The sequence below is a fragment of the Hippopotamus amphibius genome, chromosome 2 (genome assembly GCF_030028045.1).
Source record: "Hippopotamus amphibius kiboko isolate mHipAmp2 chromosome 2, mHipAmp2.hap2, whole genome shotgun sequence".
NCBI classification, from domain to species: Eukaryota; Metazoa; Chordata; class Mammalia; order Artiodactyla; family Hippopotamidae; genus Hippopotamus; species Hippopotamus amphibius.
The window spans coordinates 110245527-110263741 of record NC_080187.1 but is presented as its reverse complement, the minus strand read 5'-3'; the positions used below and the strand labels follow the sequence as shown (position 1 = coordinate 110263741).

At 44.6% G+C, this 18215-nt stretch overlaps 1 protein-coding gene across 1 annotated transcript in view; it reads right to left on the bottom strand.

Annotated features, from left to right (window-relative positions):
• ROR2 (receptor tyrosine kinase like orphan receptor 2) overlaps positions 1-18215 on the bottom strand; it is a 227147-nt gene that overhangs the window by 49242 nt on the left and 159690 nt on the right. The window contains exon 2 of the mRNA XM_057725268.1: positions 2888-2965. Within this exon, the coding sequence (XP_057581251.1) occupies positions 2888-2965 (78 nt within the window). The remainder of the gene's footprint in view (positions 1-2887; positions 2966-18215) is intronic.

Here is an 18215-nt window from a genome sequence, read left to right as displayed (position 1 = left end):
ACAACTCCTAGTTTTATAACCTGACAGTTTTCCCTTACGATGCCGAATCCCCAGTCCAGTAAACTCCGAGAGGCAGAGACCACACTTGTTTTGATCATGAGCATGTGCCCGCCCCACACAGCACCTGGTGCAGAGCAGTCAGGAAATCTGTCTGGCATGCAGGCTCAGTTACACTTGTGAGAAGTGATTTCAGAATCTAACCATCAAAAACTATCTTTCTTTCTAAGAAGCCTCTCCATGGGCCCAGCATGGTACACAAGCTTCCAGAGCCCAGGCCTCGGGTGCCTGGGGATACTTTCTCAACCCGACAGAGGCCCTTCCCTACAAGCAGCCTGGTCCGTGCGAGGTCACAGCGACCACAGCAGGACTGTGAGGGGGTCCACGTGAGGAAACCAACTTGTGTATTGACTACATAACATGCTAAAGAGGAGAATCCTTATCAAGGAGTCCTCACACACTGGGAACCACCAACAGCACGTAGATCCATGCATTGGTTTTTTGTTTTATATAATTTTTACTGGAACATAGTTGATTTACAATGTTGTGTTAGTGTCACGTGTACAGCAAAGTGAGTCAGTTATACACATACATATATCCACTCTTCTTTAGATTCTTTCCCATATAAGTCATTACAGACTATTGAACAGAGTTCCCCGTGCTATACAGTAGGTCCTTATTAGTTATGTATCATATATAGTAGTGTGTATATGTCTATCCCAATCTCCCAATTTATCCCTTCCCCCCATTCTCCCCCAGTAACCATAAGTTTGTTTTCTACATCCGTGACTCTATTTCTGGTGATTTGAACGACTGTTCTGAGGCCAGAAAGGGAGCAGCTCCCTGCGTGACCCCAAGAGGCCCTTTCAGGACACAGAGGGTCATCTGGTCATCTCAGCTGAGGCTGGTGGACTTGAGTCATTGCTGCTCAATCCCCAGGAGACCTGGCCTCGGACACGTGGAGGTGAACATATTCCTGAGGGGTCACCGGGACCCTCAACAGGCAGGGGGCTGAGAAACTACTGTGGACTTCTGGGTGCTGAATAGTGCTCTAAAAAGGAAGTAACTTTTTTTATTATATGAAGATATATAATATATTTTTAATATATTATATATTTATATACAACATATAATATATCAAATATATAATATATTTTATTATATAAAAATATATAAAAGGAATAAATTTTTTTATTTCTGTAGCTTACACAGAAATAAAGTGGCTGTTTTAATAGTTAATTGTTATACAGTGAACTGTGTCCCCCCCCCAAATTCACACGTTGAAGCCCTAAACCCATGTGTGATAGTATTTGAAGGCGAGGCCTCTGGGAAGTAATTAGGGTTAGATGAGGTCATAAGGGTGGGGCCCCCAGGAAGGGATCCGTATCTTTATAAGACAGGAAGAAGCCAGAGCCTGCTCTCTCTCCCTGTGAGGACACAGCAAGATCGCGCTGTCTACAAACCAAGAAGAGTGTCCTCACTAGGATCTGGCCATGCCAGCACCTTAATCTTGGACTTCCAGCCTCCAGGACCATGAGGAATAAGTGTCTGTTGATTAAGCCTTTCAGTCTGTGGTGTTTTGTTGCAGCAGCTCAAGCTGATTTAGGCAATAATCTAAGGCGATATGGTGACAGCGGATGAAGCAGAAAAAGTCACTTCCTCAAGTGACCAGGCTGCATCACAGGAAATGGGGTCTATTGACTCTACAAATCTAAGATACCTACGAAGTGTGCCAAGTGAGCAATAACCCTGACAGTGACCTCTGGGAAAGGCTGGAGCAACAAGACATAGAACCTGCTCTTTGGTGATCCCGTGGAGGAGGGTGACCTGCTCATCCGAGACGCCCCCTGGTCTGGACAATTACATCTCGAGAATAACCCCAGAAGACGGCTGCTGGTCAGCAGGAGACTTCATGGCCAAGCCAGGAGTCCAGCTCCTAAGGCTCTACTCAGGCCCATGGAAACCCCCCAAAGTCCCCCCACCCCCCAGTGGCCATCTGTCTATCCCTGCCCTCTCATCTCCCACCCACCCACTGGCTTCTGACTAGCTCCAACCAGCCCTAAACCCCCTCACAACTGCGTCAAGGGACTCAGCTGTGGAGGGAGGCATGCCACTGCACCTGATTCCCAGCAGGGCCCTGTGGGGCTCCTGGGCACAAAAGCCTTTCTGTGTTCCCCATTTCTTGATTATAGGAAATAGGCTTCATTCAGCCTTCAGACCTTCCCTGTGTTCCAATGGGCAGGTTTAAACAGTTGCTGAGGCTGGTGGGAAGGGAAGGGAGGGGAGGGGATTCGGAGACAAGGGAGGAGCAGCCAGGAAACAATAGTGCAGCCTTGGGGCAGGGTCCTGGCTCCCCCTCGAGGGATACACATAACAATATCTTTGAGCTGTTTTGCAGATACTGAAACCCCACCAGGTGGGAGAAGTTAACTGTATGCTGTCCACAAACACTAGACCCCAGACCAACTGGAACCAGCCGGTTGACGATGAGGACTGCCGATGACCTCACCACCAACCAATCAGAAGACTGTCCGCGAGCTGATCACACCCTCTTTGGAGGTTACTATAAAACTTCTCACTACCCCCTCCAGGTTGGGATGCACAGTTTTGAGGGCATTAGCCCACTGTGGCCCCCTTTGCTTGGCAAAACAATAAAGCTATTCTTTTTTACCTCCCCCAGAACTGTGTCTCTGAGATTCAATTTGGTGTTGGGGTACAGAGGCCAGATTCAGCTTCATACCCACCCATGGGACAGAACTGGGCCACAGAAGGCCCTGACCATCCATTTCAGCAGGCCAAGCCCTGAGTAGAATGGCTCTGTGAGCCCCTCTACGTGGTACTCTGAAAACACTTTCAAACACTTGCATTCCAAGAGCACTTCATAGTTTACCTTTCAGAGTTGGAATAGGGCTGTCGTGATCATCCAGTTGTCCCAAAGAGTCATTCGGGTCAGGTGCCTCCACTTGCCCTGGGCAAAAAAGCACAGCACACACATTAGAGTGATTTCCCTTTCAGGACCTTTACTCTGCTTCTCATGCAAAGACAAGAGTGTTTTAGAACAACTGCCCACTGTTTACAGAATACCTAGAGGGATAAGGCACTAGGAGAACTTCCAGAGGGCTTCTGCAGCATCAGATTTGACACACTAGCAAAAGTGATTCTTGTTTTATCCCAAGAATGGCAAAATGCAAATGCTTTGCAGCATGTATGGAGGAAGCAAATATGTGGCTGAAGCTTCATTCAGGAAGGAGAGGAAGATTAAAACACGCGCTGGCAAAATTAAACACTTCTAGAGCCAGAGTCAGCAGGTGGCCCCCCAGATAGAGGTCCCTGGTAATTCCGAATAAATTCAGAATTGGAGAGTTTCTTCAGCAGCTCATTCGCCTCCTGGCCCCTAGACCCACTGGCAGCCAGCAGCCAGGAACTGATCTACCCGCAACTGTAAAACAGAAGTCTCTCACCTTTGTGACAATCGCAACCTCACCCCTGAGAGTGCCGGGGCAGAGCCACCCCTAAAGTCAGAAACACCAAGGGCAAGAACAGATCTGGTCGCTCAAGTGGGAGTATAGCACAAAGCCAAGCACCACCCCCCACACTCCCAACCCCCCGGTTCCTGGAATACCAGGGAAGGATGAGCAGGTATGACTGATGACCTAGAAACCCTTCAGGGCCTTGTATAGACCCTTCTCTGTATCCCAATGCACTTTATTTACTTTCAAGACTTTCACCCTATACCTTGGGTCCCACTGGTTGGAGGTGGGGCATGGGGGTAGAAATGGAGTAGCCAAGGGTGACTCTGACAACACATCCAGATGAATCTGGGTTTATGGCCTCAAGGTCTATCAAACAGTGGGACACACATACAAAGGAAAATGATGCAACTTAGACAGAAGAACATCTTGACACATGTTACAACATGGGTGCATCTTGAAGTCATTATGCTGAGTGAAACAGCCCGACCACAGAAAAACAAATACTATATGATTTATGAGCCACCTAGAGTAGTCAAGTTCACACAGAAAGTAGAATAGTAGGTGTCAGGGGCTGTGGGGAGGCAGAACAGGCAGTTAGTGTTTGTTTAATAGGAACAGAGTTTCATTTTGGGAAGATGAGAAAGTTCTGAAGCTGGATAATGGTGATGGTTGCACGACAACGTGAAAGTACTTGGTGTCACTGAACTGTGCATTTAAAATGGTTAAGATGATACATTTCACGTCATGTGTATTTACCACATTTTTAAAAATTTATTAAAAGCAGTTTATTGGGTCACCCCATTTGTCTCTCAAGTGAGAGACGAAAACTAACAAAGCCCCCGGACACTTCAGATCCCCCCTTAAGATGAGGTCTTGCTCAAAAAACCTGGTGTCTAAAAGTGGAGTACAAGTGATTTTCAGACAGAACCAGGTACATAAGATGCTTGAAATTATTTAGCTAAACAAACACTGGCTGGTTTACACTTAAGGGCACCTGTGTGCCTAAGCTGATTCTCTTTCCCTGCTTGTTCCTAAATCACAGGACACTCCAGGTGACGCATCAGCTTCCAACGCCCTTAGAATTTAGGTCCAGTTCCCAAGCAACCATCAGGGGAGATTATTGCTGAACGGGCTCATGGCTTTTCACATTCAGTTATGGAAGATTCCTTCTTTCTGTGTCTTCTAGTCCCAACTTAGCCACCTGTCAGAAGCCATGCACCTGTACCAGCTTTCATACAATGTCCTCGATCAGCCATTCAGAAGTAACATCTTTTAATACTACTCCCCGAACCTCATACCTCTCCTATGGCAATCACAGCATTCCCTGAATTCATAGTTGCATATATTTTAATTTTCGTCGGGACTGTAAACAGCTGGAGGACATCAGAGGCTGCATCTCTAAGTGAGGGCTAATGGTCCCAGCACTAAAACCTAGACACAGTCCAGGGCTGCTACAGGACAGAGAAGAGCATGAGCTGTGTAAGCCAATCAATGCAGTTCAGTTTGGGTTTGAAATTTTAAATTGGCATGTTACACATACCATCACTCAGTACTGTTTAAATGTAGAGAGACCACAGGAAATCAAACACACTTGTACTATATACACACATCTGAAAGAGGCATAAAAATTATTAACTGCTTAGAAATTGATAAATGGTGTGAAACAGTCAAATAAATATACACTCTGAAGAAAAATAAGCACCATTAGCCCAATTCCACTGTGCAAAAGATTCCTGGCTCTTCCAGGGCACCTTTTAGGTTGGAAGCGTAAGTATTTGCACGTGCATCCGAGCCGGGGTGTGGACATGCACACTCTTTGTGGGAGAAGAGCCGCAGGGGATCCGAATGCTTCTGCTGACTAGTGAGCAGATGCCACCCCACACAGACATGCAAAGTGAGGTTAGAAATGCTAAGATCCTCCCTGAATATGTTGCCCTGGTCAGTACATATGCTGGGATCTGATTTTTTGTTTCTTTCAGCCTTAAAGTTTTACCCTCGGTAAAATTTTGTTTGGGTGGGACTTCTCTGGTGGTGCAGTGGTTAAGAATCCGCCTGCCTATGCAGGGGACACGGGTTCGACCCCTAGTCTGGGAAGATCCCACATGCCACGGAGCAACTAAGCCTGTGCACCACAACTACTGAGTCTGCGCTCTACAGCCCGTGAGCTACAACTATTGAGCACACATGCCACAACTACTGAAGCCCATGTGCCTAGAGCCCGTGCTCCACAACAAAAGAAGCCACCATGATGAGAAGCCTGTGCACCACAACGAAGAGTAGCCCCTGCTCACTGCAACTAGAGAAAGCCCACGTGCAGCAACAAAGACCCAATGCAACCAATAAATAAATAAATTAATTAACTAAAAAAAAATTAGTTTGGGTATTTGAGCAAGAGAGTACCATCTACATATTTGGAAAAATGGGTAAGTTTCAAGTAACCCGCCAGGCTAATATCAGGGACCCCAAGCTTTGGGACTTAGATGTGAAAATATGCAGAGGCTAAGATCCTGCCCATTTCCTCTGCAAGTCAAATGTGTGAGTAAATTCACAATATCCACTCCCCGTGGTCCTTAGAACTGACACCTTAAGTTCCAGCAAAACTAGGCCCTGTTGTTGCTTCCTAACTGAGAAATAAGGGCACCATTTACATTCTGAAGTTAACAATCTTCTTTCTCCTACAGTGCAGAATGGCCATCTTTTCTCAAGATGCTGCACCTCCTAAAATTTACAATGTAAAAATGTAACAGGGGCAAATGTGAACCTGGAGTATAGTGAGACCAGGGTCTGGTGTCTCAGCAGATTCCAACAGGATTTCTCCTGGCTCTAAAAGGGTCAGGAACAACCCAAAGAAATAAAACAAAACAAACACAAAACAGAAGCAGCAAAAACTGCCACCCACATGTTAAAATCCACTACTAATTATCCGAAATTATATAGGTAATTTAAATGTCCTCCTTTATTCTATTTTTCAACATCTCTACAATGAACAAGCATCAAGTTTTTAATCGACATAATTCACATACCACAAAATTCCGCATTTTAAAATCTATAATTGAGTGGTTTTTTAATATATGCACAAGGTTGTTCAACCATCTCCACTATGTAATTCTGCAATATTTCATCACCTCCAAAAGAAACCTTGTTCCCATTAGCAGTTCCCCGGAATCCCACCTCCCCAAGACCCTGTAACCACTAACCTGCTTTTTGTCTCTATGGATTTATCTGTTTGGCCATTTTATATAAATGGAATCATACAACATGTGGCCTTTTGAACAAACATTGATTTTATTAGATTTTTAAAATTTCATCCCCAAAAAGAAAAAAAAAGAAGGTTGGAGAGAAGCACACTGTACTACATAATTATCAAAGGCCATTAAATGCTACATCAGCACATCAGACCACTGCCCAGACCCTGTGGGGAGGTTTTGGCTGCCCAAGTAGACAGGATGTGGAGGATGCCTGGGAGACACTATGACTAAAGGATGGAAGACAGAGAACAAATGAAAAGCTAGAGAACCAGGATGACTGATCCAAAGATGTGACGGTTTAGGAGCTGAGAGTCTCAAGCGGAAGAGACCAGCATACGTTCACGTCCCTGCTGCAGATAAAACATGGTTCATCACAGGAAGGAATAAGGAAGGATTTCATCACCGCGTGTTCAGGGGCCACCAAAATGGATGCAGCATTGGTAACTCGTGTCATCTGCTTTCTCCCAACTACTACATTCTCCTGCAGGTCACCAGGGCTGAACGAATGACCTCTATCCACCTTCTTCACCCTGTGACCCCTCCTGGCAATCACTGCCAGCCCAGATCAGTCCGCGATTGGTCCAAGGTGGTGTGAGTCCAGTCACATCTCCTACATGGCTGTCCTGAGTGCTTCTTCACACAAAGACCCCCTTGGGTTTACATGGTGCTGGTACCCTCACTCCAGCTGACCGACTGGAGATGGGGAAGAGCTAAAGAGAGAAAAAGCTCTGGGAGGACTCCGCTGCCCTAACTCCTCAGGACCTAACTATTGTTTCCTGAAAACCAGGCTACTACTAGGAGCAAATTACAGGTCCTTCATTTTGGTAAAACACTAAACGTTGTGCTACTAATGCCACATGTGTCCATCAAGAATGTGAATTCACGATGCTCTAGCTTTTTCCACTGGACATGGGTGATCTTCACTGTAAAAATACACAGAGAGAGATAACATAAAGCTACTGGAAAACTCAAACCTTTGGTAACCTCAATTGGTTAGTGGTGATTTATTAGCTCCTTATTAGTTTTTTGATGTTTAAAGAAAGGAGAACATTTAATATGAAAAAAATTTAAGTGTGGCTCATTTCCATGCAATGATACTTTAAGTGCATAGTTTGATCCAGGTCAAAATTACACTTTAAAGCCTAGGGCAAAGACTACCTACAATGTGGTAACCAGGGTGGGATCCTAGGCCAGAAAAAAAAAAAGATATCCAAAGATATCCACTTTACTTTCTTTGGTAAAGTCCAAAGAAAGATGAATAGTATGGATTTTAGTAAACAATACTGTCTTGAGCTTGGCACATCTGCTATGACATGTACCACACTAATATAAGAGTTAACACTAAGAGGAAACAGAGCGTGAGGAATATGCAAACTCTCTGTCCTACCTTCACACACTAAAAAGTTTATTGAAGAACAATTACACACTCTACCACATTGGTCAAGCTCTTAACCAAGGCTCACAAGTAAAGAAGAGCTTTAAGAAAGATGCTATCTCCAAACGGCCTTAATGGTGCAAGCCAGCCGTGAGCACTACCTACGAACAGAATACGACACAGGTTCAAGGGCTCTGTTATAGTTTATTCAAAGATTCAATAGCCTGCCAGTGAATGCTCAGCAATTAAATTACTTTTGAGAATGTCGGGTTTTGAGCTAAATTTTACATTAATTATCATGGCATGGTGATATCAGCTCCTAACCCGGTACTTAGTGTTACTCTTAGCAGCACTTATCAATGTCCTGTATATTCAGGGCTGAACCAATTGGTGTCTGCAGAAAGACCAGATGAAAGGATGCATTGTTGATGTCTCTGGGCTTGTTAAGAAGTCAGGGTTTCCCACCAGCCTGTGAGAGCTGGAGATGCATGCCCGGCCCAAATGTGTGCAAATTCTGAGTAAACAGAAACTGTACCTCAGTCAAATAAGACCTTCTGCAAACCTTCTCTCAACACGATCCTCTAAGCTGACGTCTTGATTTAAGGAATCGATAAGATAAGAGAAATTTATATCTGCAAAGTACAAGTGAGTCTGTTCGCATTTCGAGGCTCCTTCACTGGTATTAGAACACAGCTCTCTCGTTAAGAGCAAAGACATGATTAAGAGAGAGTTTACTAATGAAGTTCAACCCACACCCTTGGACTTGAGTCCATGTGCTACTCTGTTTTTGATTTGTGTTTCTCTTTAAAAAATGTTTTGTTATTCAGACTATTCATCCCTTAATCTCTACCTGTTGATCTGAATCAGTACACTTGTTGTGATTTAATTAGATGCAGTCTCTGGCCTATTTGGACAACTTCAAAGCAGCCTCCTTTTAATTAGTGAGGGGATTTCATTCACCAAAGCTTGGCATTCTTGGATTTGGTGTAACTTAATGAAGGTATAATTTTCAGAATATGAGAACGAACAGCAGTCAGGGAACATGGGAAAAGGCCCACAGCCTGGAAGGGAGACTGTGCGGCAGGCCGGGAGCCTCTGGAAGGGCAAGCGTGGATTTTATGATGAGTTGTGCTGCGTGAAGAGTCAGCACATCCACCGCAAGTGGAAACGCCCGTCGTGTGTTCCAGAACGATCACTTAGCTCAGCAACACATCAAATCAAAAACATCCGCGATGCTGGAAATGCAACAGTTAAGGAAAAAAATTCATAACTGGAAAGGAGCAGCGTATAAAATCCTAAAAGGTGAGTCCATTAGCCTGGGAACTGGGCCAGAGAAAGTGTGTCCACAGTAAAGAGACTCGATAATGTTTCTGGGAATGCGCTTATTAAAACATTACACTGTGTGTCTCAATGGCCAGCTAGAAAACCACAAGGCGTTCAAGGTGAGCTGCCAGTACCTCATCGGCAGTAGTCTTAACAGTTTGTAATTTTTCATTTCGTTATTTCGAACTTTGAGTTGAGTAAACATTAGCCTCTGGGTCGACATTCCTTAAAGGGCTGACCTAACTCTGCTCTGGAAATATGAAATAAGCTCCAACAGCTTGGAAATGGAGTAACCAGTGTCTCTTTGCTTTGATTCTACTTCTACAGCAAAAATATCAAGCCCCCAGATGAGGTCCAAGCACAGGCCCACATCCCTCCAACACTGCTGTCAGAACGCTTTTCCTACCTCTGCCACAGCCAGCCCCTAAACCCCCAACAAAGGTTCCACTGTCAAGGGCCAAGTGAATTGCTGGTTGAAGGGAGAGTGAAACCGCTCAGGAGGCTGAATTGGGGCCTTTCATCGACCTTCTCTCTTTCCCAACACCTAGATCCCCCGGCTGCGGCAGCAGGGGGCCTGGCAGAGCCGGGAGGCTGGGAGCCCCCACCCATAACAGACGCAGCTGAAAGGGCGAGACCCTGACACCCTTCACTGCGACACGAGCTCCGTGGCCTGATTCCACTGATGTGCCCGCTTGCTACTGCTGCAAATCTGGCAGAAAAGGAGCAAACAGAAGTGCTGGCTAAGTACTCCAAGCCCATTCTGTTTCCATTTTGTTTTCTATTTTATTTTTTTATTTATTGGCCTATTGAGTCTTCATTGCTGCACATGGGCTTTCTCTAGTTGTGGTGAGCGGGGGCTACTCTTCATTGTGGTGCACGGGCTTCTCATTGCAGCGGCTTCTCTTGTTGGGCTCTAGGTGCACAGGCTTCAGTAGTTGTGGCATGTGGGCTCAACACTTGTAGCTTGGGGCCCTAGAGCGCAGGCTCAGTAGTTGTGGCACACGGGCTTAGTTGTTCTGAAGCATGTGGAATCTTCCTGGAGCAGGGATAGAACCCACGTCCCCTGCATTGGCAGATGGATTCTTAACCACTGCGCCACCAGGGAAGTCCTCCATTTGGTTTTACAGAAGACTCTTTGAGTATCAATTATTCCCATGCACACAAGGAATCACTTTTACACCTTGAACCTCTGGAAGGTGTTTAATTAAAGGTAAGGAGGGAAAAGATATTAAAAAAAAACAAACCTTATTAGAAAAAGAAACTGTGTATTGTCCCATGATAATGTTAGAAAATATTACTCCCTCGTTAAGAGCAATTTTTATTCGCTTCAGGGAGAGTTTTAAATTCCTCAGCTGTAGGTGCAGTGGCCTTGGAACCCAGGGTTGCCTGGAGAAACCTCAGGGTAGAGTGAATGAGACCCAGAGGGAAAGGGTTCTAAAGGTTTACAGCAGCCTCTTACAACCAGGAGTCCATGTCCAGCCTGTGCAGCCAGAAGCTGCTCTCATCCTCAGTGCAGGTCAACCAGTTGGCATATTTGAAAGCAGAAGATTTGCTGGCAGTGATCACGTGGAGTTCATGGAAACAAACAAGGATACACATCTGTTACAATCAAAGCAGTGATTTTTTTCAAGGTAGCTCCTGTACGAGTTTGCTAGGGCTGCCCCAACAAAGTGCTACAGCCTGGGTGGCTTAAACAATGGTTCTGGAGGCCGGAAGTCCAAGATCAAAGTGTTGGCAGAGTTGCTTCTCCTGCAGTCTGTGTCCCTGGCTTGTAGATGTCCAGCTTCTTCCTGTGTCTTCACATGGTCTTCTCTCTGTGCAGAGACACCAGTCACAGTGGACTGGGCACCCCCCCAGTGACCTCATTTTAATTTAATTCTATAAAGACACTATCTCCAAATAAGGTCACATTCTGAGATACTGGGGGTTAGGACTCCATTATATCTATTTTGGGGGGACACAACTCAAGTAGTGTTACTTATCTTCAAAGCTTCTTTATACTTCGTGCTGATTTGAAAGTGACTTTTGCAACTGCGGGGAGGCAGGCTGACAGAGGCAGAGAAAGCCTCAATGAGAAAGAAGAAACAAGGCATCTGGACGAAGTACAGAGGTGTCGGGGATGGGCTTGCCCACGTGCTGCAACAACCTGCTAATGACTCTAGCACCCCAACTCCTTCCTTCTGAAGACGTCCCCCTGTGGCTTCAGCTGGAGACACTGCTGTCCTCTGAGCTTCATCTCCCTAAGTTTCCGGCAGCAGCCGTGGCACCTTCCCAGACCCCTTCCTCTCAGGCTGGCATTCCTTCTTTCTCATAATATTTACACCACCACCACTCTTCCCAAAGTGGCATGGCAGGCCCGCGGGAATGTCGTGGTGGGATCTGGAGCAGTCGGTCTGACCATTTTTGGTAATGACGGGGCTCAGCGTTTACACAGGGCTGCCCATTTTATACGATGTACATAGTCCGCAAGCCCCCTCCACTTGACCTTCCAGGTTTGGATCCTCTCCCGCTTCAGTGTCCCTTGTGAAAGTCTCCTCATCACTGGCCCCATAAATGCTAGAGTGCCCCAGAGCTTTCCCTCTCTTTCTGTACCTGTTCCCTTGATGACCTGGCTTTAAACGACAGCAAAATGCCCACAACTCCCCAGTGCACCTTTCCAAGCCGGACCTCTCCGCGGAAAGCCAGCCTCAGAAACTGGAGGACCTGCTCACATGTCCACTTGCACATCTAATAGACACATAACACTCAGCTTGTGCATACACAAATTCAGCTTTCCTCCAGACCGCTCCCCTGCAGTCACCGGCCTCCCTAAATGCTGACACCAGCCTTCCACGGGCTAAGGACACATATCCTGGTTCTGACTCCTTTTCCTCTCATATCTCACGTACATTCCATCAAGAAACGCTGTTTGCTCTGTCTTCAAAAAACATCAGAATGAAACGTTCCTCACCCCTCCCTGCTCACATCCAGTCCCAGGAGCTCCGGCTCTGCTGGACCACGTGACAGCTCCCCCTCCCCCAAGCTTCCCTGGGTCCACCCTCCCCTCCCTGCTGCTATCCATGCAGCAGACACACGTGCACCTCTTAAAGGAGCCTCAAACATCATCACTTGAGACAGCAGGGGTGAATCTCAAAAACATAAGGCTGAGTGGAAGAAAATACACACACACAAGACCCTGTATTGTATGATCCCGCTTACACCACGTTCATAAACGGGCAGAGGCATCTGCAGTGATGGAGGTCAGAAGACTGGTTACGTTGGGCGTGCTGGCCAGGAAGGAGCAGGAGACAGGTTTCGGAGAGGTTGCCGACGGGTTTAGTGATGTGGGGATTTCTGCACTTTTATCTATGTATATTATACTTACACAAAGCTTACCACGTTGCTTCCATTTTGATTGCTCTCATGTAATGCTACCTGCTCGAACAAGGCCTGCCTGAATGTTATCCAAACACTTCCCTCCACATTTGTGCACACAATCCTGCCACTTCACCTGCTTCCCAGTTTTCTTCTCCCCTTAGCACTTCCAAGAGATGATCTGTTCATTAGTTTATGTTTCTGTCTCCTCTTCCTGGGAGCAGGAGGTCCTGCCTGTCTGCTCACTGCTCTAGCCCCAGCACCTGAAGCACAGCCTGGTAGTGGCTCATTTGGTGACTGAACGAATGACTGCTTCCATGATCAGCAACTTCCAGTACCTTGCATCTTCTCAGAGGAGCAGCCAGAGCCCCTTCTCCAGCGCCTCCACATGTGAGTGTGTGTACATGTGTGGACACGTGCGCGTGCGCGCACACTCACACACACACACACACACACACACACACACACACACACACACTCCTGACCTCACCTCAGCTCCTTTCCCCTTCACTCTCTAGGAACGGTTCCAGACCCTCTCCCTCTGGGGTTTGCATTTCTTTTTCCCTCTGCCTGGAAAACTCTTCCCCAGACCTCCCTGTAGCTCACCCCTTACTTCCTCTGTTCCAAGGTTTGCTCATAAACAAGGCCTCCCCTGGAAGCCCTCATAGAAAACATCTAGGGCCCCACGCGGCCTTTCCTGTCCGTGTCTGTCGCACATCAGAAGATGGTGGCCTCCATGATGTCAGGCTCTGGGTGACCGTCTGCTGTCCACCACCTGGAAGGCTGGCATGTGGGAGGCACTCCATGACCATGTGAGGAATAAGCAACGCTGGCAGTGTCCTGGAGCCGTTATGCTCATATGTGAGGAGAAGTCCTGAGGATGGAGCTCATACCTGCTCCAGGCGTGGCCAGTGCCCACCCCCCCAGCGCCTCCTCCTGCATGTGTCAGCTCCTCTTCCCAGAGGCAGACAATAGTGCCACAATTCTGCTGCCCTGGGACGGGCTGCAGGGCTCGACCCCTGCTCCTCCAAACCACTAGTGAACACTACCCTGCTTGAAGGCGCTCAGACCTGAGATTCCTGGCAATGCCCCAAGGAGCTCCACCAGGTTCACATTTCACAATCTCTCTGACAACATGCCCTTTTAAACGAGCATACGTATCTTTACAACTCCGAATGAATTAAAAAAAACTATTACAATTTTAAAACCATATCATGAGCTACTCAAGCATAAAAAGGGCCAGCTGTTGATACACACCTCACAGTGGGTGCATCTCACATGCACCCGGCTAAGTGCAGAGGCCAGACTCACATGTGCCGGAGAATCGATTTCCAGAATGGCGGCATGAGGACATTGATGAACTCACTTTCCCTCCAAAATGGCAAAGATGCAGGCTCAACAACTAAAACCAACCATTTAAGGACTCAGATAATGAACAGAGGCCACAGAATGAACTGAGAAATCATCTATCCAAGAGAAATGACGGAACCTTGGCAAGACGGTGGAGCTGTGCTTGTTTACCGTGGGCTGGGACCATCTTCCCTCCCTCCCCAGCAGCCCTGCAGGTGGCTGGCAGATCTGAAGCTTTTGAAGCTCTGTTAAAAGTGCCATCCCATAGAAACTATTTTGTCTGGACTTGCAGCACCCTGGGAAATCTCTAGGTTTGACTCAGAGCTGAGCTGGCCTGGGGTCGTGGGGAGGGTGGCAGGTGATGCCCGTACTCGGGCGTTACCCAAACAACAACAAACTGCTGGCAACACCTCAGCTGCCTAATGCTGTGACTACAACTGCAGTAAACTTGAGCCAAGGCCAGAATTTAAAAGGAAATCCAGGAGAACTAGAGAACCTCAGAAAACTTCAAAAGAGCCGATGTATTTCCAGGATCAAAAAGGCTGTGCACACACAGAAGGATATGCACGTGCCCAAGAAAGACCTGGGAAAGAAACGACACCAGTCCCTCGTCTCTGGTGTGATCAAGAAGTGACAGTTAAGGCAGATGCTTGATGGCAGGCTTCTCAAAAGATCCTCTTGGCAAAAGGTGGAAGAAAATCTCGTGACCAGTGACTGGCTAATCACACAACTATACAGACTCAGATGTCAACCCTGGGAATCAAGCCTTAAAAATGTAAGGGAACTTATGTTAAGTGTTCTTACCACACACACACAATAACAATAATTCTAATCACAAGAATAATAACAACAATAAATAAGAGGGCAGGAGGAAACTTGTGGAGGAGATGGACATGTTTATGGCATAAATTGTGGTGATGGCTTCATGGGCATATATGTATCTCCAAACTTATCAAGTTGTATACATTAAATACCTACAGCTTTTTGAATGTCAATCATACCTCTATGAAGTGGTTTTAAAAAAATAAAAATAAGTTAAAAAGTAATAGATAACAAACAATGAAAGACCAGGAAGAGAAATTAAGGAAACAATCCCATTCACCATTGCAACAAAAAGAATAAAATACCTAGGAATAAACCTAACCAAGGAGGTAAAAGACCTGTACACAGAAAACTATGCCTCTAATGAAAGAAAGCAAAGATGACACAAACAGATGGAGAGATATACCATGTTCTTGGATTGGAAGAATCAACATTGTGAAAATGACTATACTACCGAAAGCAATTTACAGATTCAATGCACTCCCTATCAAATTACCAGTGGCATTTTTTAAAGAACTAGAACAAGAAATTTTACGATTTGTACGGAAACACAAAAGACCCTGAATAGCCAAAGAAATCTTGAGAAGGAAAGACGGAGATGGTGGAATCAGGCTTCCTGACTTCAGACTATACTACAAGGCTACAGTGATCAAGACAGTATGGTACTGGCACAAAAACAGAAATATAGATCAATGGAACAGGATAGAAAGCCCAGAGATAAACTGTGGTCAACTAATCTATGACAAAGGAGGCAGGATATACAGTGGAGAAAAGGCAGCCTCTTCAATAAATGGTGCTGGGAAAACTGGACAGCTACATGTAAAAGAATGAAATTAGAACACTCCCTAACACCATATACAAAAATAAACTCCAAATGGATTAAAGACCTAAATGTAAGGCCAGACATTATAAAACTCTTGGAGGAAAACATAAGAAGGACACTCTTTGACATAAATCACAGCAAGATCTTTTTTGATCCACCCCCTAGAGTAATGGAAATAAAAACAAAAATAAATATGTGGGACCTAATGAAACTTTAAAGCTTCTGCACAGCAAAGGAAACTATAAGCAAGACAAAAAGACAACCCTCAGAATGGGAGAAAATATTTGCAAACGAATCAACAAAGGATTAATCTCCAAAATATATAAACAGTTCATCCAGCTCAATATCAAAAAACAATCCTATCAAAAAATGGGCAGAAGACCTAAATAGGCATTTCGCCAAAGAAGACATATGGATGGCCAAGAGGCACATGAAAAGCTGCTCAACATCACTAATTATCAGGGAAATGTAAACCAAAACTACAATGAGGTATCACCTCACACCGGTTAGAATGGGCATCATCAGAAAATCGACAAACAGTGAATGCTGGAGAGGGTGTGGAGAAAAGGGAACACTCTTGCACTGCTGGTGGGAATGTAAATTGATACAGCCACTATGGAGAACAGTATGGAGGTTCCTTGCAAAACTAAAACTAGAGTTACCATATGACCCAGCAATCCCACTACTGGGCATATACCCAGAGAACACCATAATTCAAAAAGATATATGCACTCCAATGTTCACTGCAGCACTATTTACAATAGCCAGGACATGGAAGTGACCTAAGTGTCCATGAACAGATGAATGGATAAAAAAGATGTGGTACATATATACAATGGAATATTACTCAGCTGTAAAAAGGAATGAAATTGGGACATCTGTAGAGACATGGATGGACCTAGAGACTGTCATACAGAGTGAAGTGAGTCAGAAAGAGAATAACAAATACTGTATATTAACACATATATGCGGAATATAGGAAAATGGTCCAAATCAACCAGTTTGCAAGGCAGAAATAGAGACACAGATGTAGAAAACAAACATATGCACACCAAGTGGGGAAAGTGGGGAGGGTTGGGGGGGAATGAATTGGGAGATTAGGATTGCCATATATACGTTACTAATAAGAAAAAAATATCAAATTGTACACTCTAAATATAAGCAGTTTATTGTATGTCAATTGTATCTCAATAAAAGTTCTTTAAAAAATAATAGATAACAGCAGTCACACATTAGAGTGAATACAGAAACTTCAGAATTAGTAAAGGAAAGCCACTAAACAAATGAGCAGTAATAGGAAAAACACCAACAACATCCAAAATGAAACCAAAACAAAACCACAGCAGCAACAAAAAACTTTGAAGGGTTTGAAGAATTTGCTACCAGTGTTGTTGAAACATTTTCTAAATGACCAGTTTAAAACAAAGAACTACAAAGACATGTGAGGAAAGAGGAAAGTATGCCACATACACAGGAAGGAAAAAAACACCCAACAGAAAAAGCAGCCCCTGAGGGGCCCATCCAATAAACATGTTCAAAAAACTAAAGAAAATAATATCTAAAGAATTAAGGGGAATTACAACAACTTTACCTCAATTAATAGAGAATATCAATAAAGCGATACAAATTAAAAAAACTCAAATAGAAATTCTACAGTTGAAAGTGCAATAACTGAAATTCACTAAGTGGGCTCAGCAACAAATTTGTGAGGGTAGAAAAAAGAATCGGTGGACTAGAAGACAGTTTACTGTCTTTACTGGTATAGAGGTTGTATAGTCTGAAAGAAAAAAATAAAACAAATGAAGAAAAATAACAGAACCTAAGAGACCCATGGGACACTCAAAAGTACCAATATATACATAACGGGAGTCCAGAAGGAGAAGAGAAAGGCAGAAAAAAATACCTGAAGGAATAATAACCAAACACTTAGAAAATTTGATTGAAAGTATTAATTTACACACTTAAAAAACTCAAGGAACTGTAGGTAGGGTAAGCTCTAAGATATCCACAAATAGACACATCGTAAACAAACTGTTGAAAAACAAAGACAGAATATTAAAAGCAGCAAGAGAAGTGACTCATCATATACAAGGGATTCTCAATAAGATTAAGAGCTGACTTATCAGAAACCCGGTGTGATGATATATTTAAATATATTTAAAGTGTTGGGAAAAATAGACCAACAATCAAGAATTCTATGTCTAGCTAAACTCTTCTTCAAAAATGAAGAAGTTAGGTCACTTTCAAATAAACAATAAAAAAAGAGAAAACGTGTTATTAGCAGACTGCTCTACAAGAAATAATAAAGCGAGTCATTCAAGAGGAAGTGAAGGAACATTGGAGGAATTCTAATTTATACAAGAAAATAAAACAGTACCAGGAAGGTAACTACATAGATACTATGAAAGACAATATAAGCATATTTTTGTTTATAACTCTTTTCTTCTCCT